Source organism: Drosophila sulfurigaster, chromosome X, assembly GCF_023558435.1.
Source record: "Drosophila sulfurigaster albostrigata strain 15112-1811.04 chromosome X, ASM2355843v2, whole genome shotgun sequence".
In the NCBI taxonomy this organism is placed as follows: domain Eukaryota; kingdom Metazoa; phylum Arthropoda; class Insecta; order Diptera; family Drosophilidae; genus Drosophila; species Drosophila sulfurigaster.
In genome coordinates, this window is record NC_084885.1 from 27,106,595 (window position 1) to 27,134,380 (window position 27,786).

The 27,786-nt window shown below is 35.9% G+C and overlaps 1 protein-coding gene across 1 annotated transcript; it reads right to left on the reverse strand.

The window, feature by feature from the left end:
* Positions 1–66: 66 nt before the first annotated feature.
* Positions 67–26,642, reverse strand: LOC133848220 (uncharacterized). The gene is made up of 6 exons (XM_062283701.1): positions 25,558–26,642; positions 5,084–5,394; positions 3,691–3,869; positions 2,362–3,400; positions 1,065–1,688; positions 67–746 (listed from the first exon to the last, which is right to left on the reverse strand). Exons 1-6 carry the CDS (start codon positions 25,943–25,945, stop codon positions 618–620), a joined length of 2,670 nt encoding a protein of 889 aa, XP_062139685.1. The 5' UTR covers positions 25,946–26,642; the 3' UTR covers positions 67–617.
* Between the last annotated feature and the right edge of the window lie 1,144 nt (positions 26,643–27,786).

Genomic DNA, 27,786 nt, shown 5'->3' on the forward strand with positions numbered 1-27,786 from the left:
TTTTTAAATTTTTTATTTGGTAGCAGTTTTATTTAAAAGTTTATACACATTACATATATAGTATACATATATACAACATGAATTTTTTTTTATAAAATTAGGTACTAGAGTTGCATGTTTTTGTTTCTTTTTATTAAGTATACAGTATATATATATAATTAAAACTATTAAGTACTATTACTTTTTCGTCACGCACAAAATTTCCAAACCTTTGGAATAAATTAAACGACTAAAATGTACACATTACGAAACACAAAAAAGGGCTTTTTTGCATAAAAAAAAAACGGTTGATGAAACAACGAATAACGAAGCTGTGTGAGGAATGTGTGACAATAAAGTGAGAAAAAGGGCGAGAAATAAAGGGAGAAAGGGCGAGAGAAAGGGGGTTTCGATGTACATGTATGTATAAATATGTGGACATTGTTTGCTTGGTGCGAAAACGTGAAACGAAAAAAAAATGTATATATGATATTTATATAGTCCGAAGACTTGAAGAAAGGTGTTTTGTAGTATGAGTGTGATTGATGTTAATGTTGATATTATGAATGCTCTTTATTGTTAACTCATAAATAGACAAGTGTGTGTGGGGGGTGAGTGTGGGGAGGGGAGTCGCCAGTTTAGGCGAGACGCTTTTTTCGACTAGGTGACAAGATTTTCAGCATTGTGACAACGGGCGCCTCAAACGACATCGAGACGACAAAGGCCAGGAAATAGGAAGCGACCGTCAGACCAAAGAACATGACGACCTGAAAGTAAATAAAAGGGAAAAAAGGAATATTAGCGAGTGGAATCAATATAAAGATAAAAATAACATTATAATGTTGATTATATTTCGAATTTCAATGCTTTTCAACTATTTTTGAGTAGAGAATGATCATTGTTTATAAATATAATGATTACTTCAGATATTTCAATCCTCCATAATTTATTCATTTATATTTTTGTTCAAATTGAGATTGTCGTCGAGCAAAACGTGGCTCTTTATTTTTAACTATTCCAAAATAATCAATATTTTGGTGGCCTATGTTCGAAACTTCGATTAGAAAGCGCAGAGCTTGACTCACCATTAGATCTCCTCCCAAGTGGAGCGGCGCATCCGAATTGAGCGCCATGGAGCGTATGACAATGGGATGCACAAGGTAGGCGCAGTAGGTGACACGCGAGAAGGGATAGAGGCAGGGAGCGGAGAGCAGGGAATTGATATAGCCGCCATAGCCGGTGGAGCAGGCAATCGTAATCCAGGCGAGGGACAAGGCCCAGGCCGAGTGACTCAATGAGCTGTAGGCAGCCGCCGTGAATTGCGAGAGATCCGTTTGGTACAGGCCAAAGACCAGCACAAAGAGATTCAGCATGGCCAGGAACCAGGCGCTGGCCACCGTCAACTTGGGCAGACGAATCTTGCAATTGCTGCGGAACAATATCCAGCCGACGGCCATGCCAATGAGATAGGGGCCAAGGCGGGTCCAGGGTTTGTCGTAGATCTTGTCAAAGAGCGCCAGGGGATCGTCGGTGTTTGGGCGATGATTGTTCGTAAAGGCCACAACGGCCGTCGTTATCCAGGAGAGCACCAGGAAGACCAGAGTCGTAATGGCAGAGAGCTTGAAGTGACGCACGCCCACAATCAAAATGATGGCGCCAATCATGTAGAATTGTGTATCGTTGGCCAGGTACCAGCTCCACAACATGCACTAGAAAAGATAGCAAAGATACAGGTGATTAGAGAAGGACTATTACAGGGTATTATAGTAAGAGTAGTTCTCAATATAATTTTTTTAGTCGGGAGTTAGTTGCTTGGAATCTGGTATATTTTGTAACCTATGGTATGTTTTGAATGTAGTGGTATATTTAGATACCAAATGTAGCCTTCGTTATATTTAAGTATTTGGTGGTATATTAATTTAGTATATTGGTTGCTAATGTCGTCTCTTAGTTGCTTAGTATCTGGTATATTTTGTACTCTATGGTATGTTTTGTATATTGTAGTAGTATATAGAGATACCAATTGCGGCATTCGTTTGGCTTTAGTATTTTTTGGTATATTTTTAGGATAATATTGCTGACTTTTATAGAATTTGGGTAGCGGGTATCTTATATTTTATATTTTGATATTCGTTTCTGGAATTTAGTATATATTTTTTACTGCTTTCTGCTTAATTGGCAATAACAAAGTAGATAAAATTTTGTATTCTCTTATCTCTGTTGTATTAAACTCGGTTGAAAAATATATTATTAAAGAAAAAGAAAATTCAAACCAAAAAAAAATCACATTACAAATATTCATAATATTCAATTCGATGAAGAACTCTCAATCCAAAATGTTTGTAAGACTAGCAACACTGAGTTTTGTTTTTTGGAACTCACCATCTCATCAACTGGGAAGAGCGTGTTGATGTAGAGTATGTTGCGCCACCAGTAATCCGGGCAGGTGACATGATCCATGGTGGGTGGATCAAAGATGGAATAGGCAGCCAGATACTTCATGGTCACTTGCACGACACCGAGGACAAACAAATAGGGAGCTGTGAGACGCATAAAACGATACGCGACGAGGCCAAAGAAGTGCGCTGTGCCAGCGGTGAATTCATTGGCTCCCTTGCTCAGCTTATTCAGCTTGCCTTTGGCATTGGTGCGGAAATACAAGTAGGAGATCAGGAAGCCACTGATGAAGAAGAACGTGTCGACGCTGAACGGGCCATTTGTGATCGCCTGGAAGAAGAAATTCTGTTCGACCTCCTTGCGCATCTCCATGTTATCGGAGTACTTGAAGACCACAATGCAAGTGTGTCCCAGGATGACCCAAGCCATACTGAAGGCGCGCAGTCCATGGATGCAGGGAATGGTATCGGCACCGACATTGCGATCACAGATCGCATTGAAATTCGTGATCGCCGAAAAGGAGAGCAACAATTCGGAGTAGATGCTTAGTTTCTCTGGCTCATGCAAGTGTCCCTCGAGATGTTCATCGGAGTTGCTGTTGTTGTTATTGTTATTGCTGACGGCAACACGGCGACCGCTGCCGTTGCTGCTGCTGCCACTTGCGTTGCTGCCACCGCGATGATGTTGCAGGTGATTCAAATGATCGTGCATACGCTCCTCATCATGATGATGTCCGTTGCCGCTGTCGTTGTCGCCACCCGTTAAAGTGGGCGGCAAATTGAGCACAAGCTGATCGAGTTGCTTCAACGAATCCGATTGATGATTTGATTGCTTGAGGGCTTCATCATGAGCGGTCATCGTATCGCTATAATCAGAGGAGGCGCATCCAATGCCCGAGCTTGTTTCGCTGTTGTTCATCATCTCCTTATCCTGCAGACGCAACGCTTCCTGCAGCTGACGTGTCAAATAGATCTCGTAGAGCGTACCACAGCAGATCAATACGATCACAATGCAAGAGACCAAACTGAAGAGAGTCAAAGAGAGAAAGAGAGAGAGAGAAGTAGAGATCTTGTTAATTGACTGGGCAAACTTTGGTTGGGCGTGGCATATGGATAGTTTCGCTTTTTTTTTCTTGGACTTCATCTAACTTCACACAATTTCAGCGAATGCTAATAGCTAAAGCCAACTATCCGCCGTAGTTTTTTTGTTTGGTGAATCGAAAGACGTAGAGATCACTCTACTACACACATTATTTGTGTAGAGCATTAGCAAGTTTTTGTGATTGTAATTTAAAAGTGAATTTCGGTTACTCACATCAGCAGGCAGAATGTCTTGTCTGACCATATGTTAAATTCCTTGTCTGTCGGCACTCGAATGTCCAGCACACGCAGCTCCCGGCTGGGCAGCTCCAAGCGGGCAAACGAACTCATCTGATCGACGTCCGCGATGCTGCAGCTCGATGGCAGACACATGCCTGTGTAAATTGTACGCAGCTGATAAGGGGAAATAGAGAATAGAGTTGAAGTTGATTAGAATATTTACAACATTGTGAATTATTCAAAAGCTTAAAAACTTTCCAATTCCTGATATTCGTTGATTTGGTATTCGATATACTAAAACTCTATAATGGTATTTTATTGCCAAAAAAAAATGACGATAGAATGTAATGCTTCCTTGTACTTCCCTAGTACTTTTAGTGCAAGATTTACAAAGTGGCGAACAATTCATTAACTTGAGGACTTTCTAAGATTGTTGATTTGGTATTCAATATACAAGAGAGAATTATATTTTTGTTGCTAAAGAATGTGATGATTCCGTGAACTTCTCTAGTGTTAGATTTACAACATAGTGAATTGAGAAGCTGAAGAATATTTTAAGTTTGTTAATTTGGTATTCGTGCAAGTGCAAGTGCAAGTTGATTAGCAAAGTTAAAGATTAATGAAAATTGTACGTCATAATATTTTTTCCTCCTCTTCCACATTACAAATTTGTATTTCTAATTACTGTTTTTTGAGTTACCTTAATCTTAAATTTTGTAACTCAAATGTGTCTTAATTTCGCATTAGATTGCTTGCTAAAAACAAAATGTTTCTTTTTTGTTTTCTATGTTTTTATTACTCTTCTTTTTTGCGTTTTCAAATTGTTCTTATTATATATGTACATATAGTATATGAATTGCGCTGCTAATAGCTTCTCTAATCGTCACGCACATTCCTCAGCATTTATTGCTGATTTTTGATTGTTTCTCATTTCCGTAGCTAATATAAATTTTGTTTTTATATTTTAGCACCTACTCGTATTTATTAGCAAATTCATTTCTGGTTTATTTTTAATGCAATCTTTTAAATTCTGTTCTGAGCTTCTATTTATTTCGATATTTAAGTTATTTAAATGTTTTCCCTTTCTTTTTATTTTATAAAGTTTGTTGAACGTCTGATGATTACTTAACCTTTTTTTTTTATATATATATTTATATTGCTTCCTCAACTGAACTTCTCTAATTGCCGCTCCCTTTTTAAATGCCTACTTGTTTATCTTTCGCTTAATCATTAAACACTTTCGCTTTCTTTTTTTGTGTGCTTGTGCTTCCTGTCTATTTTTTCAATTCAAATGATCGTTTAGCGCCTAAAGTCACTTCTCACTTGGTTAATGACTTCTCTAATCGCTTCTCGTTTTTGTTTCTTGCCGCTTGCCGCTTGCCACTTACCACCTCTGTTGGCAGCGTCTCGTTCAGCTGCAACTTGAGCACATAGAATCCCGGCTGGAATGGAGGCGGCGCATTGGAAACGCTGCTGTAAGATTTTGAGAATGCCGCAGCAAATGGCAATCCACTATCCTTGTTGTCGTCCTTATTGTTTGTCCTGTTGTTGGCACTGTTGCTGTTGTTGTTGTTGTTACTGTTGTTGTTGATGCCATTGGTGGCGCCTTCATAGATGGCCTCACAAAGGGCCAATGAACCCATCCAGTAGTTGTTGCCATAGAAGAAACCGGATGTGTAATGACCGGAAGCATCGTCCACTGCGAAAGAGAGAGAGAGAGAAAGAGAAAGAGAAGGGCAATTTAATGTGCGAACTGCTGAGATAATGCCATAACAACTACTATATTCCGCCTAGCTTGCCACTTTGCCGCATGCGGCATGCCCCCATTAGCATTGCGAATCGAAAACGTTTTTTGTTTTTGCCTGCGCTTTCTTTCACTTTTTGTTTTGGTAGCTGGTAGCTGGCTTATTATATAATGTTGTTGCCACTCTCGTTGCTTGCCACATGTTGCCACACTGTTGCGTTGTGTGTCAGTCGCTGCTTTGCCGTCCAGTTTTGCCAACTTGTTGATCTTCTGCCGCTGCTGCAACCAGTTGTGGCTGCAACAGGTTTCTTGCGATACCACTTCAAATCAGTCTGACAAAGGGTAGGCAAGCTTATAAAGTAGTTTGCCTACATTTATTCCGTCTGTCTAGTTGTGTGACTGCGTTCATCTGGCAGTCTAAACTATACCAATCTTATTCTACTTTTATACACATATGAGAAGCGCGCAATTTGCTGAAAAGTGCATTTGAATTGTCTGATGCTGGAGCATTATTATTTCATTTAATGAGAATTTCAACAAATTTATCCATAGTCAAGAGTTGTCAATGAAGTTTAGGTGATATAATGAGAAATAATTGATTTTCGGTTTAAAATTTATCGAATTAATATACCGAAAAAATACTAAAAATGTAGAAGGTGATACTGCTAAGAGGAAAAGACTTTAGTCATTGAATAGTCAGATCCATTTTTGTATTTTTTTACAACGAGAAATACTTCAATTGCGGTATTATCGTTAAAATATACCAGATTCATTACCGAAAAAATACTAAAAGTATACCAAAGAGTACTGCTAAGAGCAGTTATATATTGAGAAATATTCGATTTGCGGTATTTTATCGCTATGATATAGTAATAATATACCAAAAAATACTAAACACATACTAAAGAGTACTACTGGGTACAGAGAACTTTAGCCATTGAATAATCAAATCTATTTATGTATTTTTATATAATAAGACATGGTTGATTAACAGTATTATTGTTAAAGTATACCATATTAATATACCGAACAAATATACGAAAGGGTATTACTAGAAACATAAAACTTTAGCAATTATCCTTAATAATCTATTTATGTAATTTTATATTTGAGGTATTTATCGATTTGCGGTATTATCGTTAGAATATACCAAATTAATATACCAAAAAATACTACAAATTTACCAAAAGGTACAAAACTTAAGCCATTGAAAAATCAAATCTATTTATGCCAATTTGTTTAGCTTTCGAAATAGAAGTTATGCATAGAATATGTTTGCATGCATCTTTAACTTGGTCAAAGGGTATTTTATAGTCCAGCTTTTGTAGTGATTGCATTATTTGCGTTTCCTTTTGTTGCAGTTGTAACTGAAACTGAATCTGAAGCTGAAGCTGAAGCTGTAACTGCAGCTGCCCAGCGACTACGCAACACTTTGTTGTCACTTGTTGCTGTTGTCATTTCAGTTTCTGTTGTCAGTTGTTGGCCCCAAAGTTGTTGCCAGATATTTTGGCACTTTTGTATGACAACTTTTGCATCTCGCTTCCTGCTGGTCAAAACTGTGACTCGCCTTGACCAAAAGCCAAGCCAAAAGAGTTATGAGTTTGCCACCTAAAAGGGGCAATAGCTGGAGGAAGAGTGTGTGTGTGGAGAGCAGAAGGAGGTTGTGGCCAGATGTTTATTAAGTGTCGTGTTGCGTGCAGCATAAAGTGGCCCTGACCATGAGCAGGTTGTTTTTGGTTTTTTACTCGTAAGTATTTCATTTTGAGGCGTGCTGCAGCGCAAAATGTGTATTCAGCTTGGCTTGGCCAAAAAATCACTTAGCGCCTTGATAATTGCATTGCAGCGCATCATTAGCCAATATTATTAATTAATTAGGGCAATTAAATGTGGCTGAAACGTTGACCCATTTTTCGAGTTAACTTCACTTTTAGCGTTGTAATGGTTGAAAACATGTTTTCAATTTAATTTGCGATTGAGGTCATTTGATTTCTTTTTTTTTATTTTCTTGGGTATTTTTTATGTAATTGTTGGTGACTATCAGCTGATCAGCTGCCGCTTTTAGTCAAATTTCAGCATAACTTTGTATGTGTGTGTATGTGTGTGTTATGCTTTATTTGTTCATCATTTCTGATGTCTCATGTTCAATTGAACGTGTCATTCAAGCGTTTAACGTCTTCCAAAAAGCGGAAAACTAAGAAACGAGACAATAGCATCACCACGATCCAACATTTTGTGTACACACACACACACACATACATCTATATGGAATAATAATAATATTATTAAAAACTGATGAAACAGACCCCGAGACAGCGAGTCGCATCCAAGGTGACGACTCTGCAATGTACATGACAATGCTTTGATCAGTCACCCGGAGATTGCGACCAAGATCATAGCACAGCTGCCGGAAAGCTAAATAGATTGCCATCTCGTTCTCTCTCTCTCTGTCTCTTAGTCTTTCTTTTCCTCTCTTTCTTTGGGTGCGAACCAGGTAGTTTGTGAGTTGAACTTGTGGCTACCGTTTAAACAAATCTCAACTACACTTCCATTTGTTGATGTCTCTCCATCATGTTTATAACATGTACGAGTACAAGTTGCACCTCGTTCAATTCGCTGTCCATATCTCAATTCTTAAGTTGTCGCAAGGTCGTCGCTGTTGCTGTTGCTGCAGACGCGTCTACAGAGAAAAAAACAGTCACATCAGGGTTACAGCGTCGGGGAAGCGAAGCGTCAAGTGAATGGGGCAAACAACTGATCGAAGCGTGCTGAAAGTCTTAAGATGTGCACTCTAGACGATTTAAACTTTAAAAGTTCGATTTTTTTGAAGAAATTTTGAAGAGTTATGTGAAAAACTTATATTTTTAAGTTATTGACTTTAAGAATTAATTTTTCTAATATAGTAATCTTCCTACTTAAGAGAATAGTATCGAAATGTTTCAGTCTACATAACATACTAAGTAAAAAATCATTTATTGAAAAATTACTCGGATGGCAAAACATTAAAGTCCACAAAATTCGACTAGTATCTTGCAGTTCCCCTATTTGCTATGATTAATATTAATAGTTGTATTAAATATACTAAAAACAATATATTTTTACATTCAGTATACTCAGTTGACAAGATAAAATATTAAAATAGCATCACAGAAACTACCCTGCAGTTCTGAGCGCTAGTTCGTTGCTGGTGAAATAAGCGCTTACCAGGAGCCAGTCACTACTTACAAAGTGGCGTCTAGCCATGCGTTTCTTAATTTCCGTTTTTGTATGAAATGTCCGCAAATAGGGTCAATCGCCACCGCCTCGATTACCACGAACTAGTGAAATAGTGCAACATATTAGGGTCAGTAAAATAAGTGCTTACATTAGACCCCATGGAACGGCCGGTAAAATAAGTGCTTACATGGGACCCCATGGAACGGCCGGTAAAATAAGTGCTTACATGGGACCCCATTGAAGGGTCAGTAAAATAAGTGCTTACATCGGACCCCATAGAGGGGTCGGCCATTATAAATTAAAAAAAAATTTACAATTACAATTACAGTTTTATTTAATTTTAATTTTTCTTTATTTTAATAAGACGGATACTTTTATTACTTTAAGGCAACTTGAGTTTTAAAATATCGTTTTTTTTTGGAGCTGCAAGGCCTTTCTCAACTGGTCCTCAGTTATTGAATCTGGAAGTAAAGGATTAAAAAGTCTTAATAGATTAAAGTGGATAATGATTTTTAAATAATTATCTTTTAAAATACTCACCGATCATAACACCAAAGAAATTGTCTTCTTTTTAGGCCGCATTCCCTGTCATTATTTCTATAACGTAGATTTTCTGTCATAATTTCCACTTCCTCTTCTTTAGGCACATTGTCGCTTTCCACTGTAGAACTATGCATTATACTAACTGCTTGATATTCTTTTATTATCTGTTTATTTAATATTTTACACATTAAACATATAATGCATACATAAATTATTTTTTAAGTAACTCACCTAATAATTGATCGCGGATCCGCTTTGCACTTCTCAACTCAAATGCTTGCAATAATTTCATCATCTAGGAAACACAGCTGCGTTTGAGTAAAAGAGTAGCACAAAATAAAACAAAGACGCGTAAACAAACAGCGATGTAAAGCATAATCGAAGTTTTCTCTTTAAACTTGTGTATACTTTTTCCACAAAATAACAAAAACAAAAGCGATGCTTGCCGTTATTTTGTACTTATGCTTTAATGCGCATATATTTATTAACTAGGTGGTTCGACGTTCGATTACTATAGGGTTAATCTAGTAAGTACCCAGGTAGTGATCGACGAGGTAAGCACTTATCCAGGGCCAATCGCAAATTCGAGTCGACTAGGTGGTTCGACGTTCGATTACTATAGGGTCACTTTAGTAAGTACCCATGTAGTGATCGGCGAGGTAAGCACTTACCCAGGGCAATCGACACCTCCAGAACTGCAGGGTAGCTTTATAGTATTTTTTTATTAGCTTGATGTATTAGCGGGATGTATTAAAATAATATATTATTATATTCAGATGTCTTGGTAAAATAGCATCGCATAAAGTAGCTTTATAGTATTTGTTGTATACATTCCCTATAATTTAGTAAAATATTCGATTGTTTCTCAAATGACGTAGCCAAGGCAAATTTCGTTTAAACGAGAGTGAATAAAAGTCATCGAAACTTCCGAATCCGAGTGAGGAATGTGCTCTGCTGTTGATTTAGCTGTTGGTTCTGATTGATTAGCAAATACAAATACTGAATTACATTTGGCATTTGGAAGCTTAGCCTAGTCACATTTTTAACCGACCCTCGCATCGAATTCTGAAGGGGTATCAAAAGTGTGCCTCATGAACGAACGTTTATTAGGCTAAATAATTCTCAACTAGCTGAGAATTAATACTGTGCATAAGAAGCCACTCGATGAGTCTCAAGAGTTTGCGACTTATAAATATAGTACATACATACATACATACATAACATATATAGTATGTAGTATGTAGAGTGCGGTCCATTGATTTGTTTTGGGGTTTTCGCTACTGCTGCTGATGGCCGATTATTATCTGTAGTTTTATGCTGTTGTCATTGTCACTTGAGTGTCAATGGAATCGCCAATTGCGCTCTTGAAAACAATCAGCGAATTGTCCGTTGAGTGGGTTTTATGACTGGGGTAGAGATCTAGAGGGGAAGATATGTCTATATATATGTACATATATAGAGGGGTTTAGCTTGCGAGGTTGTTGCAGACATTGCGTTGGAGGTTGGGCACAATAAACTAGGTCTTTGGGTTTATCTGGAGAGCGGGGACAAACAAAGGTGTTAACACTAAAACCGATTACAGCACAACCATTACCCTCCAAAAAAAAGGGGGCGCGGTGGGGGCGGTTACGATGTAACACACCCAGAAAGAGACGGAGACATAGAGAGAGCGAGAGCGAGAAAAAAGCTGTTGAAATTTCGTTTGATTGATGAAACGTTGGGCCAACAACTAATCATAAACAAAACAAGCAACAACAACCAAATAGTTGTATTCAACGTTGCGAAAGATTGGCAAAAAAATAAAATAAAAAATTAAAAAAGCAACCAAAGCGCAAATAAAACCAAATAAAACATTTTGTTTTGATTTGATGTTTTTGGCTTGCTGTTTTCTGCGACGCGCTTTAAATTTAAACAGTGCAATTAAAACAACAACCAACGTGCGTCAGAACCATTAAAATAAATTATTTAATATTTTTTTTTTCTGTGTGTTGATATTTCGATATTTGCAATTAGCTAACCAAAAAACAGCGAAGAAAGAAAAAAAATCCGTTTACATGGCATATTTCGCCGTCTGTCTCGTCGAACAATTGTGTTTAATGGGTTTTACGTGTGTCTTGCGTCTGCCACAACAACAACAATAATAATAACAACAACAACAACAAAAACACGCAAACACTTCTAACATGTCCAAATCTGACAAGCAATTGCGTAGTTAAAATTATTACTGAACATCATCCACAGCGAGAGTTATTCAAATAAAACGCCCAGAAATTCTGCCGGTGACAAAACATTTTAGCAATTTTATTTGATTAATGATTAATGAGAACTGCAAATATGCAAAAAAAAAGGTTCGAGTGAAAGACTCTTTGAGGTGTCAAAATTAGTTGTAATGCTATGTGTAGAAAACTAACAAAGTAAACAAACTTAAAACAAATCCTAAGTAAATTCTTAGGGAAGAGTCTTTCAATATTTGTCTCCAAAGGTGTCAAAAGAATTTTGGTAATCATGTTTGAGTATCGTATTAAAATTGCCGAAGTAATCAGCAAATCTACTTGCTAGTCCCTTTATTTATTTTTTTAATTTAACAAAATTCCAAAAATTGCCAAAAATAAAGTTAAAAGTGTGAAAAAGTTGTGTAAATTCTGAGTCTAAGATATTCTTTAAGTCTAAGATATTCTCCAATTTAATTAAAAAAATACACTTGCTATTCAATTTAAACTGAAAACATTTTTGATCTTTATATTCTATCTAAAGTTCGCTACTTTTATTGTACTCGTAATTGCTTACATTATACTATATCTTTGTACCCATTTGAACTTTACTCTTTTGACTTGGTCATGTCATTATTTTTAGTAGGTTGCTTGTTTATGGTTTATGGTCAAAACACCTTGGACAACTTGATCGTGTTGACAATCTGAAAAACTCATCGTTAGCTTTGGCAAATACTCCTTCTAAATATAGTAAATGTCTCTCTCTTTGTGTTTTTTAATAGTTTCATAATCGTTTACTAATCATACACGTTAGTGTAAATTTGATTTGGCCACTTGAAATGCCAAGATTGCTGATCGCATCGAGTACACTACACTAAGATCATTGATTCTTTATCTATAGTTTCGTTTTGTTTAACATATAATCATTACAAGTCACGTAGTCTATCTAGCTGTAGAACCCTTTGGAATTTCGAGGCATTAAGTCGGTTTATTTGTGCTTTATTAAAGGCGTACACGCAACCCAACCAAATAATATTTTTGACTCCCTACCTCGATTGTGTAGAAAAACTGCGTAGAATTTGTGCCCCCATCAATAAAAATGATCCAGCAACACGCTTAGCCAAATATCAACGCATTATAACTCAAAGTCGCAAATCTGTCTGCCGCGTTTTTTTTTTAATGGCGAATGCTCATTTGTTTTAATATGATAAGTGTGTCTCTAATTGCATTTTGACGACTAGTCGCATTGTGTTTATAGTGAATGCTGAAAACATTTTCGTTTTCTATAGAATCTGACAATAGCTTGGTGGAGCTAATTCTTTTAAGAAGATACATATAGAAGATAAAATAGTAGATAGAAGATGTAGATGAGAAATTAATAACAGTAAGCTAAACTAAATTTATAGAAGAATCATTTGTATTGATGAAGTTAGTTCTATACGTTGTATATCGATTCAAAAACTTTGGTTGAAAGCTTTTTGAGTTAGCCATAAAGTTAAAATTAATACCTCAGTACGGTTTTCTTGTAATTTATATAAGATATGTAATAAAGAAAATAATTATTGGATTGTTTCATTAATAGAAAGTCATTTTGAAAATGAAAGAACGGTCAACAAAATTAACGAATTGATGTTTTATATTTGAGAGTATTTTTATAATTGAGAGTATTTTTATAATTGAGAGTTCTTTCTAAGCTTCAATTTAAGACAAATGACATCTTTATTTCGTCTGTTACAAAAATGTTAAATTAAACAGAAGATTATCAATAAAAATCAATTTCAATTACAACATTTATTATACAATAATATAGTATGTTTGTATTTGGGCTCGAATTTAAGGTGAATTACCAACGTGTATCTTAAATATGTATGTTGAATAAAGGAGAAAATTTATACTCAACACAATAAAAAAACAAACAATAACAACTCTGGGTTACAGAGTTCAAAATTGCGAAAAAGTTGAGTGTGTGTTGACAAACTTGGGCTTGTTATATGGTGGCCATAAACAGTTGGCGAATTTCATAAGGGCCACAAAGCTAAAGTTCAAACTGAAACAGAAACTGAAATTGCTGACGCGTTGATCAAGTTTATGAACTGAGTTGCCGAAATATCTCGACAAATTCATCTGCAGCACAATTCACATTTTATGAATGATAATTGCTTGTTGTCAGCTATTTTTGTTGTTATTGTTGCCAGTTGTGTTACCAATTGTTGTTAGTTGTTGCCTAATTGAGTCACATCAAAGTGAGCAAAGTACGCATTTTGCAAGGCAATTTAATGCTTGGTGACGCACCTTAAGATCACTACGCTAAGAGAGAGAGAAAACCAACAAGTAAGAAAGCTAAAGTCAAGTGTGCTCGACTGTGAAACACTCACTACCTATCTTCAATTCAACCTTACTTTAAAAATATACCAAACTAGTATACGAAAAATATACCTAAGTATACCGAAGGCTATATTTGGTATATTGATACCCATTTTCAATACATAAATATTTTAAAAATATACCAAAAACTACCGAGTATACCGAGGCTATATTTGGTATATTGATATATACGCACTGTGAGCCTTTTGCTACCTATTTTCAATTAAACCCTATTTTAAAAACATATCAAAATAATATACCATAAAAAATACTACAATATACCAAAAGGTATATTTGGTACATATGTATACGAACTGTGAAACACTCACTATCCTAATACACATATCTTTAATACAACCCAATTCTAAAAATATACTAAACTAATATACCAAAAAATATCTAAGTATACCGAAGGTTATATTTGGTATATTGATACCCATGTTCAATACATCCTTATTCTAAAAGTATACCAAAATAATATATCGAAAATATACTAAAATATACCGAATGCTTTATTTGGTATATTGATATATGCCTATTTCTTTCTGATAAATATTACTATAGGGTCGGAGATGGCTCCCTTTGCATGTTTCACTCATTTATAATACCCTTTTACCCTATTGGTAGTGGGTATAAAAAAAGGTGGCCACAATCTGCAAAGTGCCATCTTTGAGTTTTCAGCCGCAACATTTCCGCAATGGGAGCAACAAAATTTGTTGGATTCAACAATTGTTATTCAGGTCGTCGCTGTTGTTTTCTTTTTTTCTTGTTATTTTTTTTTGGCGACAATTTCAATGTCAATGTTGTAGCTGAACAACATTTGTTTGCTGTGGTTGCTGCTGCTGTGGGGTTCAAGTGCAGTGGTTGCTGTTGCTGTTGCTGCTGTTCGCCCACTGACAACAGCGACGACGACGACGACGACGCCTGACGACATTGAAATCGTTTCGCAAACAATTGACAATTGACTGTCTGACGCTGTCATCATCGTCATCAAAGAGCATTGGTTGCTACCACACACAATCATAGCAATAATCACAGCAACAGCAACAACAGCAACAACAGCAGAAATAGCAACAACAATATTCAGTTTGCCGTTGGCACTTTCGCCAGAGCTTCGCTTGGAGCATTGACAGCAATTTGTGCTCCACTTTGCGTAATGGACCGCCAAACATCGCCAGCGGAGACAAAGCTGGAGACGGAGAGTGAAAAGAAAGGGAATGCGAAATAGTGAGAGAGGGAGGGAGAGCGAAAGTGAAATATGAGGAAATAAAGAAAGGGAAAAGAGAGAAACGAGGTGGAGCAGCAAAGCTCTGTCATAACCATCTGAGTAAAGTGTTTGCGCTTAAAGTGTATCAATAATCAAATAACCGAAAACTATACTCTTAGAGATGGGCTGAGGTCCAAAAGAAATTATTTTGAGATTTAATTTTTCAATAAAAAGATTTTAGTTCAGGTCAAAATAAAATATATTTTGGAATTTCATTATTCAATTAAAAGATTGCATTTAGAAAAGAGTAAACAAGATTATTAAACTATTACTTTTATTTATTTGGGGAAAAACAAAAATTACTATTTCAGTTCTATACTGTAATCATAATGAATAAAGTGGATAGTAAACGAGAAGAACAAATATAATAATATAATAATATTCAGTGAAAATATTATATTTTTAATATCATATTTTATCATATATTGCAAAGAATATATATAGAAGAAAAAATAACTACTCAAAGGAAAGTTTTATTTTGAAATCTTTAAAATAAATCTTCTTATCACAACGAAAATAAACTCTCATTTTATTGTATATTACAAGGAATTTATTAATATAAGAATAAATAAATAATAAAAGGAATAAATTATTTTAAAATCTTAATTTTTTCCCTTGATCACAAAGCAAAAATATTATAGATCTCAACAATCCGCCATATCTATTGAGCAGATTTATTGCAAGCAGAAAAGGTGTTTCTATTTTTAGCTTAATGTTTAATTATAATTTCAATTAGGCTTTTACTGATAATATAAAAATGTAATATATTTTCGAGTTACTATTTTTGTTTTTATATTTGTGACACGCGTTTATCTCCCCAGTGACTTTAAGAGCTGGCATATATATTTATTTTAATATTTGTAAAAACATTTTCAGACCTTTAATTTGTTTTTCGCATCTCTTATTTAAAAATTTGCAGATCTTATTATTATTGCTGCCTTTTCATATGTAATTTAATTCATATTTTTATTTATCGTCTTTTAGTTTTTTATCTTCTCATGTCACGCGTCCATCGCTAGTCTTCGAATATTGATTTCATTTGCTTTTTAGGCTTCATTTTGGGGTTTTTTCTTTTCATCTGTTTTTTTTTTTTTTTTTTTTTTTTGAGTTTTTGGTATTTTGTGGATTTTGTTTTTGGATGTGCTTTGTTTGGTGGTTTCTCGGATCTTTCGCTTCAATTTACGTCTCGGTATCTTTCTACAGAGATTCGGCACAAGGTCAGCTGCATCTTCAGCCACCGATTGTGCTTCAGCTCTTTTACTATATTTTGTTTTTGGTCAGCTTCAGTTTTGAAGCCATCGGCATCGCCATTGCCATTGTGCGACCCGTTTGTGGCTTTGGCCAGGCCAAGAGTGGTCAGCTGATGACTAACTGGTATTTTTTTTCTTCTTTTTCTGTTTCACCTGGCCCGAACTGGACCGAAAATGTGGCTCACTCGATGAACTGAACACAACACGTGGCAATGGCCAGTTGTAGTTTGCGTAATATGCGTGCCAGATTTTTTTTTGAATCAAGCCATCAATTCAGGGCTGCATTTTGCATAAGTCATGTCACAGCAATGAGTCAAGTGCTATTAATAACACTATTAACACTCTACCATCCACGTACTCGAATCAACGAGTTACTCGCAATTAGCCAAGCATCCAAATTGCAATCTTGCTGAACTTGCAAACTCCATCGGAGAATGCCAAATGTCATCATGAAAACGCAGTAACAAAAAAAAAAACAAAAAAAAACTTGGCCATTTTTACAGGTTTCTAATTTGCCAGACTCACGGTTCATTCATTATTCATGAAATGTAATGGGTACTCATTCAATTCACTCGACTTATTGAGTATCTTTTTTTTTTTTTTGCATCTTGGGCTAATCAATTGATCAATAACTTTGATACCAGCACAGTCATTAGCCAAGTCTCTGTTTGCAGCTTCTGTTTGCTTTGATCTTATATACACAATTTACAGATTGTGGAATTGCTCAGAAACATTAGCGGCTAGATTTTCCTAGGTCGCGTTGTGAATAGGCAAATAACTTGTAAACTGATGAAATATAATATGAGTTTCTCTTGGTTTTTCCAGGCATTTGTTTTCTTTGTTTTTTTATTGGTGTTTTAGATAATCTTTGATGACTTTTAATGCTGTTCAATGTAATTTTTAATTTGTATTTAATTAAAACTAGCTGCAAAACTATTGTAGTTTATTTTGAACAACCTTTTGCTAATTGAACTGAAGTCCATTTTTTTTATGATTTTCTTATTGCAATTTACCTTAATAGAACTTCAAAATAAGCTTTATAATTTTCTTTTTATTTTCAAATTTATTTTAATGCAACATATTGTATATTGGACAGTTATAATTTGTTAGTCAATTTTTACTAAATTCTTTTTATAATAAATTTTCAATTGCTTTATTGTTTTAGTTCAATATTTTTGTAATATGCTATTCAGTATTATATTTAGTATTATATTTCGAGTAGTAAAACAAAAGCAATAAATGCATATTTTTATAGCTTTTGTTTTGCTTTACTATTTCGATCGTTGCTCATTTGCGCAGTTGTATAATTAGCCACGCCACCCCTCTGTCTGTCTGTCTGTCCGTCCGCTTGTCGGCATCATCCTACCCGGCTGGAATGGCATTTGGTTGCCCTAAAAAAGAGTGTGGCAAGTGCGCAATAGACAAATGTGCAAATGGCCAATACGATTATGCCTGCAATTATGGTCAATAACCCCAAATCGAGGGGCAGGCAAATTGCTTGAAATCGATTTCATAATCGATTACAAATGCACGGCACGTGTGCGTGTCTCATTTAGCGAAGACTTTTACCTAACGGAAATGGAAATGCTTTTTAGCACGGACTTTTACCCATCGCAACAAAATGAGGCTAAGCCTGGGAATGCACTCGATTGAGTGGGGAGTGAAGAGTGAAGAGGGGAAGGTAATAATCAATGACCAAGGGAGCGGCTGCGTTCACCTTGCAACGAGCGAGCAATAGAAATCGTTTGATTAAAACCGTCCAAGTCCAACTGACGCATTAAACTTGAGCACACAATTGTGATTGCGATTGCGATGGCGATTGCGATTGTCGCAACGATAACGATAACGAACACGATTGCAATCACGATTGCGCCAACAAATTTCAATTAAACGCATTTGTTTTCGGAATCGGAATCGTTATGGCATATGATGAAGCGGCGCCATCTCATGATGAGACACCGCTAAAAAAAATACTCTCTTCAGTCGCAATCAACACTGAGCACACAATAAAATTCGTCATATCGTCGTAATTTCTAGGCTGTATTTTGATCGTCTGCCAAATGGCCGATTCACCTGGCCAAAATGTGCAAGTCAAGTGCAAATATTGTAATTGCATGAGTGCAAAATTGCGAGGCATTCGTTAGCAATTCCGCAATTTAGAAATCGATCTATGCAAACAAGACAAGCAAAGGGAATAGTTTCGTATTTGAGACTGAAATGTTGCGACTTTATTAAAAGTAAATGCAATTTCAGCAGAGCAACTGAAGTATTCATAAATGAGGGCAACGAATACAGTCTTTATGATTCCTGACTTTTGCGTGAGCAAAAACGCTTTTGTACTACTTGTTGCTAGTTGCTTTGGCTGACAATTTAGTATATTATGTAGAACAATATCAATATACCTAAAATAGAATTTGAAATATTTTTAGTATATTTTTAATATTTTAAAATTAATACCACACTATTTTGCTTTTATTGAAAAGAAGTAGAATGAAATAGTTGAGCAATCAAAATACAACTATTATACTACTTTCTATGAATTCTTTTGCAGTGTATTTTGAATATGTGTTGAAACAACGCAAGAAAATTGACAACATTTAAATTCATTTAAAGTTTAAAGATAGTTCTGATTTCAATGGAATTTTTTTTTTATATTTTTTAATGAATATTTGAAATGAATGAATGAAAATTGTTTTATTATAATTGCTGCTGTAAATGTTTTTGAACTCAAATGCTAACCCGGCTGATAATTGAAGGCATAGTCACTTTACCATATAAATTGGAGTTGGTCTCAGTTTTGAAGCAGTAAATTGCATTGGCAACATTCAAGGATCAACACAAAAAGAGTCTGCTTTAATGTGCCAAGTCATCTCTAACAATCGCCTTTCACAGGCAAAGTTCCCTTGGGAATTTCACAGACAACTTGTTGTTGACCCTCGACTATACAGCTGCAAGAGCCCAGAGAAAGACGGGGAGATAGGGAGAGGGAAAGACAGGTGTGTTATGCTTCAATTCACGATCAAGTGCAAAAGTTGCATAATGCGAATTACGTCTGAAGTTGACTTCAACGGTTCGTTGCCTAAGTCTTTCGTTTGGCTGGCGTGGAAAAGCAAGGAAAGAGAGAGAGAGAGAGAGTGAAAAAAATGTCGGTCAAAGTTGAAAGTGTTTTACGTTTTCGCCAAGAGCGAAGAGCGAATGCGAAAGAGAGTCAGAGAGAGAGAGAGAGAGAGAGTTGAAAGTGAGAGTGTATGAGTGAGAGAGTAATAGAGAGTGAGAGAGAGAGTAAGCGAGAGAGCGCAAAAACTGCAAGACATTGCAACAATCAAATTAAAGTTGAATTACATAAGTTGCGCGCTGACTGCGCCGTCGACGTCGACTGCGACTGCGACTGCGATTGTTGCTGCTGCTTGCTCGCTGACTTGGCGTGTTTATTTGTTGTGCAATTCGTAGTATGTGCGTGTGTGCTTGTGTGCGTGTGTGTGTGTGTGTGTGTAGTCTGCTTCTTCATTTTTCTTATTGCTTTATTATTGCTGTTGTAAATCAACAACAACAACTGGGAAAGCAGTAGAAATTATGTTGCGTGACGTTTCATTTTGCACAAAGACTGTAATTGGTAGCTATTCCCCTCCCCTTTCGGGGCCCCTCCCCGCTCAAAAGTCGGCTAAGTATATTGGCCTAAAAATTGCGGCTAATGACCAACAAAAATATGTATGGATATTGAGCAGAAAAAATCAAAAAGAGGCCAACACAGGCACGACTTTGCTTGGCAATTTTATTTGGAAGTTGGTCAACGAACAAGTTGCAGCAGATTCATTGTTTCTGTTGTTGTTGTTGTCGATTGTCCGATTGTCGATTGTGGCTTCATTGTGTCTTACTCAATCGAGAGAGACTGTCAGGTGAAATGCAAGCGAAACAGCGAGGTCAAGACAAGAAAATCAAACAAAAAGAAACTGTTGCAACTCTTGCTGCAAATTGGCAAAAGCAAAGGGGCGAGGTCATTGAGATTTCCTTTCTTGGAATACGAGGCGTCGTGAAAGCCGCTGCGGAAGTTTGCACAGATCGATTGTCGCAGCTAAAAGCCAAGTTCGATCATTGCTAACGGCCAAACATTTGCATTTCATCTTCTTCAAACAGAAAAACGCGAAACACGTAAATCAATAGTGGTCTTTTTATTTTTTTGTTGCTCTTGTTGTTTGCTGTTTGCTGTTTACAGCGAATTCATTGCCAGGATTTCCACACATACCATGGCCCAGAACCAGAATCAGCCAAGCCTGAGCCAGTCTCTAGTCTCTCTAGCTGTTGCTGAGTTATGGTAACAACTTTGGCCTTCAACTACGCCAATTTTACAACTAGCAGCTTGACTTGGCCTGCAAATCGATTAAAAGAATCAAGCAAAAAAGCCAAAGCAAGCCAAGCAGCAAACAATAAAGCGGCATTAGAATCACGTCCATACACGACGCGATAGATACCCGAACAAAAAGTGCAGATAGCATCGCAAGCATTTTGAACTTGGCCATAAGAGTGAGTAAAAACAATAATTGTTAAACGATGGCAAAGAACTTGAACTTAAAGATGGCCGTAAAATATGCTGTTACTCATTCATGAAGTCTTGTCTGTTTTTTTTTTTTCTTTGTTCTCAGTTTACTTTTACAATTATCATTTTTGCTGTGCGTCTTTTAGTCAATAATAAAACATGGCTTTACTTAAGTCGTTTACCAGTCAAAAAATGAACTAAGTATCCATAAAGTTTGTGGTTTCCATTTAAAAGAGTTTTCTTGTGAAATTTTTTATAATAGATTTAAAATTTCTCGACCTTATAAAGTAACAAACTTGGTAAATTTTATATGCCAACATAAAAATATTTTCAACAATTAAACTCATTCAACTCTTTAGTCATCATTTATCTGAATGTATGCCAAACTATTTGAGATAGTATTTTATTTATTCGTAGTTTAAAATTCAAGTCGTTCATAGCCCAATGGCCAAGTATTTGTTCAATTAATATGAAGAAGCAAATGCGCGAAAATGAAACTTTTTGCCTGACGAAATTTTGTTGATTTCTCAACTTAATTGTTTAATAAGTATTAATAAGTGTTATTTTTTTTTTCTTGTTCGTTTTTTCATAGCTTCATTCTTTACTTAAGCCCAATCAACAAACGCGGCAATAAGCTGCTAATGTGGCTAAAAATAACGCTTTTATACGGAAAAATACTAGAAAGCAGATTAGTATAGAATGAAATATAATGTTGTTAAGTCTTGTAGCTGAAATTGATAAACAAAATTCCAATAATTTTGTAGTAAATAAGGAAATAAAAATAATTATCTTTTCGGATATTTGATTTAGTATAATTTAGTTTATGAAACTGTCCAGCTACAGTCATAGATATTTTTTTTTGATTTAATTTATGTGCATAAAAAACAACATTTAATGGATATGGAGATAAATGTTTTTATTGGTCTTCTAATCGAGCAAGAATGTTACGAAAAACTAATGTTTGAATTATGTTCAAAGTGTCTATTAGCATTGAGCTTTAATCTGTTTGTTTTTGCTCATGAATATACATATACATATACATATGTGTGGCGTATCTTACAAATACATATCGTAAATTTCAGTTGTCATAGAGCCCCATTTTGCGTAGTGCAAAGAGCGGGTATTAAAAAACAACTAAGAAAGCTACAGTCAAGTGTGATTGACTGTGAGATACTCGCTTCCCATTTTAAATAAAAGCAAAAGAGTGAGGTATTATTATTAAAATGTGGTATATTAATATACCGATTACTATACCACAAAAATACTAAAATTTACCAAAGGTTTTATTTGGTACATATATTAATGTAATACTACATGTAAAATATATTGCATAAGAGCAAAACAGTGTGGAATTATTCTTAAAATATACTGAATTGATATACTGCAAAAATACTAACATATACCAAATACTATATTTGGTATATTAATATAAAATATATTGAGCAAGAGCAAAACGGTACCGTATTATTCTTAAAAGATATCAAATTAATATACCACAGTACTAAAATTATACCATATGCTTTGGTATATTAATATAGTATTATTCCTAAAATATACAAAATGAATATACCACAAGACTACTAAAATATATACTTGGTATATTGGTATAGTACTACATTTCAAATATACCATAGAGTTATTCTACACTCTATATACTATATATATATATATACTATATACTATATATAGTATTCTTTATAGTACATCCCCCTTCTGCCTGTTACATAAAGTTATAATACCCTTCTACCCTATGGGTAGCGGGTATAAAAAACACGCAAAAAAAGGTAATGCGGCCACATCGATTAGCCATTGATCTTGGCCATCAGAGGCTGGCTAGCTAGCTAGCTAGGTAGCTCGACTTCAATTCTCTTGAATGGGACAATGCATGAATAATGCGACTAACTGTTGAATAAGCCGATCCGATGAATGAGTTTTTTGTTTTGTTTTTCGTTTTTTTTTTTTCCGAACTAATAGAATAAGCGTTAGTTTCAACTTTTAACTTGAAATGATTATTTAAAAGCTTTTTATTATTATTATTTTCGTTTTTGTTCGCGCTTTGCTGTCTTAGTGAAACTTTTTTTTGGGAAAGAGACCAAACGAACACACAGAGACCGAAAAAAGAAAAGAAATGAAATAAAATGTTTGGTCTTGTTGTAGTAGTTGTTGCTGGTGTTGCGTTTCGTTTCGTAGACGAAGTCTTGACGGCATTTGGTGTGTTAATTGATTGCATAACAGCCACAAAGAGTGGCAGCGACAACAACAACTCACTTGGACACTCATTCACTCACACAGTCAGCTCGTCTGGCATTCATCCAGCTATTGAGTTAGTCCAGCAAGCAATCAGTCAGTCACTCACTCACTCAGTCAGTCAGTCAGTCAGTTGGTCAGTGGGGCGGACAGTGGGCCGGCAGGCAGCTAGGCAGGCAGTCGGCCAAAAGGGGGCGTGCTCTTTACACACGGCTGGCGCAACCGAACCAAACTCAAACTCACATCCAAACCCAAACCCAAGCCCAAAAACTCAAACGCAAGCCAAAAACTAAAACTGAAAACTCGTCGCACAACATTTATTCATAATTCGTAGTTGTTGTTGTTGTTTTTGTTGTTGTTGGATTTGTTGCCTGTTGCTGCAGCTGCTGCATGTTGCTCTCAGTTCAATTTTAGCAGCTGTCTGCAAGCAGTTTGCCAAATGCAGCAAGCAGTGCAAGCAGTCATCTCTACCATATCATATTACAATTTTTTTTGAGTCGTTCTCAAAAGAAGCACTAACAATAGATTTGGCTATACTCAAAGTCAAACCCAGTTAGATATGTGCTTGTATTTCCTTTTACTTTTATTGAGTTCAATAAAACTAAGTTTCACTTAAACGTTTTAAAAGTCGAAGCTTAAACAGTAAACGAAGCAAATACAATTTTTGGCTAAGAAACCTCAAAGTAAAAGGCAAAATATGAAATGGGTTAAACATCATTTTCAATTTAATTTAAATGAAAATGTAACTTTTTACTTCTTTCTGCTTAAAATGAAGTTCAATTCTAAAAACTTTTCAATCAAATCCTTATTTAAAAGAGCCAACATTTTTGCATTTGTTTATTTCAGTTTCAAAAACTTTTCAAACGAATGCTTTTACATTTTTCTCTTTTTTATTCTTCAATTTTAACGCAACTTGTTGCGTCTTGTGGCCACTACAATTGTAATTCAAAGTTAATTTGAGTATTTTCGGGGGAATTGCTGTTGTAACAGCTCATTTGGTATGTTTCTGTCAGCAACAACAACAGCAACAACAACGATGCATTTTTAAAGCTGGCTTAGGCGCTGACATAATGACCAAACAATTTGCCAAAAGTTGAGCATGAACACGCTTAACACACACACAACTCAGACTGGACTGTGCTGGAAATCAAAATCGAAAAATCACAATTGAGCTGTTGCAAGTTGCTGTTGCTGTGTTGCTGTTGTCGGGCAAGAACTAATTGCGACCTTGGGTCTCTATAGCAAACGAGCAACGGCGGCGGCGCATGCATTTATGTAGATTGTCGAGACTCGAAATCTTGAGAATGCGCCGGTTTAAGCAGCCCACAGCACAACGGCACGTTCACATGCGCAGTTGTAATATAAACATGCAACGTGCAACGTGCAACAACACCACACAACACAACACACGAAAACCTATCAATGCATAATTCTTAATCGAAAATGATGTCGCTTGAGTCTACGATATCTTTGTGTGTAGTATTTTAATAATAGCCTATAAGATTGCCCAATAAATGTCGAGTAATACTTCGTCTAACCGTCTAAGGGGGCACTCGAAAGAGATAAGACAACTTGCAATTGGTACTTCAAGCTTAAATAATCGCCAACTTGGCCAATTTGTCATATTTACATAGACACAAAATGCCAAGCTGAAGCTGGCCAGTTTTCTTGCTCGTTTAAAAGCAATAATTTGCTACTCAAATCAAATAAAGTGCTCAAGCAATGAGTTTTCTGAGTAAGATATTAGAAATTTATGGATTATATTTTCATTTATTTGGTAAGATAAAGAATTTGTTAACTTATTCATTGAATTATGAATTCTTCTAAATATGGGATTCTTCTGAATATTTTGATTTTATAATAAAGTCATTGAAATACTCGAGAAGTTTTGGAGTAATTAAAGAGATATTGAGCGGAGAGATAATTTACATCTTTCTAATCCAATTTTTCCTATTTATATTTTTACTTTTTTAATAGATATAAATGAGAGTGGCTTAAGTTTATAAAAACCTGTATTCAATTTATATAAATGTAGAACGAAGAATTTGCATAATACACTTTCCTAAAGTTTTGCAATAAAAACCAAACTAAATTATTTGACAATTAGTTCCAATGCCATTATAACATTACTTTAATGTTGTGTATCCTTGGATATAGTGGCTTCAATTAGATGATTCAAAACAATGTTTATGCTTTAATAATAAGCTGACTATGTGTCAAGTTTCAATATGATCGCTTCAGCAGAAGCTGAGTTCGCATAGGTATAATTCGAGTTCAAGAGATGACTTTGAGCGGAAGAGCACTTGTATGGTAATTGTAATAATTATCCGCAATTAAGGTGCACTTTAAAAACAAGAAAAGGTTGCAATGCACAACGCAACCTTCTTCTCTTATTTTTCGATTACGATTTCAATTTGCAATTCCTCTTTCGCTTTGCATTCGCATCGCTATGATGATGATGACGATGATGCTGTTGTTGACTGTACTTACTTTTGACTGCCCACATTGTGGCATCGGTCAGGCCACGAAGATAGCTTCGCATGTCCTTCGTGCAGTTGGCGCTCAGCGTTCGTGCGGCCTCGACTCGCTGCCACTGCGCAGCCAGCAGCGAGAGATCGAAAACGTTGAGTGAATCGCGCAGTCGCTGCGTTCGCGACAGATCGAAATTGACGTCGACGTCGCTGCCGCTGCTGTTGTTGTTATTGTTGTTGTTATTGTTTTCCGTTTGCAGTCGTAAATTGATGACATTATGCTGATTGACGTCACCGATAACGGCGGCTGAGGAGGACTTGTTGTCCTTGTCGATGGCCGCCTCGGCAATTGTTGAGACCGAGACCAGCAGCCACAGCAGCAGCATCAGCACTTGATGTAAGTGCATGATTCCGCCTCTCTTCGTCTTTAGCAGACGCACACACACACAACAACAACAAGAAAAAAAAAACTATATATGATAATAATAACGCAAAGATCCCACAAATTGGCTGGGCACGTTCGTTTTCGTAGAGTGTCGCTTGGCCTGCTTCACTTTCACTCAAAACTTCGAAAAAACCACAAAAGCACCGAAAAAAAAAAACGATTTATATATATATTTATGTGTATTCAGAGCCAACCGCGATAATATAAAATCCGTGAAATTTACAAACTATATTAAAATTCCAAAAATATGCATACGAGTAAAAAAATCCAAAGTGTGTCGGGTCGTATTTCCTTGTATTTTATTTAATTTTTTATGTCGATTATTTTTTTTTTTGTGTGCTTATGTATTTTTCTTGTTGCTTAAATCATCACGAACAAAAAATATATATGTATTTAATTAACACACACACGCATATCAAAAAAAAAAAACTCTTTTCGGATTGAGGTTGTGTAATAACCGTTAGAATTTCGCAGTTGTGTTTCTTTCGTATTTTGAAAATTTTGGCACTTTTACTTTCGTTGCGCACGCGCGAGGAAGAAGAAGCCCGAGTGTGCTCGTATTAATATCGGTTGTGATTTTTTTTTTTTATTTTGGATTTTGGATTTTTGGGGAGCTGCTGCGACAAGCGACAACCGCTTGGCATGAACGCACGACAACGAATTGCGGCTGCGCGTCTTGGACAGCTGTAAAAATATGCTAACAATTTCAAAAACGCGCAGCCCAAAAAGTTCGCAGCCAGCGTCGACAGCGACAGCGACGGCGACGTCGCGAGAGACAACAACCCAATTGTGTTTCGTGTCATGCCAAGACCGAGACTGCAAGACTTTTCTGTAGATCGTTAGATGACTCGTCTTGTAGAATGCTTCTTGCATTGAGTCTGGTGTACGCGCCCTCTTAGCGCAACGCGTATTTTCCCTAACGCCTACTTTTCTCGAACATGTGCAAGACTTTTCTGCAGATCGTTAGATGACTCGTCTTGTAGAATGCTTCTTGCAATGAGTCTGATGTACGCGCCCTCTTAGCACAACGCGTAATTTCCCTAACGCCCACTTTTCTCGAACATGTGCAATTTTGTGTATCATTTGTCAGTTGTTTTGTGAGTGTTGTACAAGAAAGTTGATTTTTTCCTACGCGTCTTTTATAAAACAATAAAAGGTAAGTTGTTAAAATTTTTTAACTACTATTCTAATCTGATTTAAATTAAGAAATATATTTGGATTTGTATTTATATTTACAGTTTTGAGGACCACGAAAGAGCTATGTTGGATGATAAAAATAGAAACTACAATGCATTGTCCAGGGCAAAGAATATAGAAAGCGGCGAAATAAATAAATTTTTTCTTTTAGCTATTATATTATTTAGTTATAAGTAAAACTGTTTAGATAATATTATATATAAATTTAAGTACTCATTGTATTAGTTTTAATAAATTTAATTTCAAGTATAATAAACATTTTATTTACTGCATATATTTTTGAGCGTATTTTTATTTTGCATATTCCGAACTACGCACTAGAATCTAAGCACAGATTTTCGGCAAGAGCTGGACCGCACATTTTCTACAAGAAACGCCGAGTACAAATTCTGCCAGCGCAGCCGAGGGAAATTTAAATTTCCCTTGGCCAGAATTTATACTCGACGGGTCTTGTATAAAATCAGTTCCGCATATACGGCAAAACGAAGTGATAAAGTCTTTTCGCATCTTGTGTCTACACATGACGGGACTGGAAGAAAACTTGTATATTGTCTACGAATAAAACACAATCGGGAACACAAAGCAACAATTGAAAATCTCGGCAAA

Excerpts from the sequence above, each read along its gene's own strand:
- LOC133848220 (XM_062283701.1), bottom strand. The coding sequence starts at position 25,945 with ATGCACTTACATCAAGTGCTGATGCTGCTGCTGTGGCTGCTGGTCTCG. Across the intron at positions 3,870-5,083 it reads AGACGCTGCCAACAGAGGTG|CTGCGTACAATTTACACAGG; the intron begins GTAAGTGGCAAG and ends TCCCCTTATCAG. Across the intron at positions 747-1,064 it reads ACTTGGGAGGAGATCTAATG|GTCGTCATGTTCTTTGGTCT; the intron begins GTGAGTCAAGCT and ends ATTTACTTTCAG.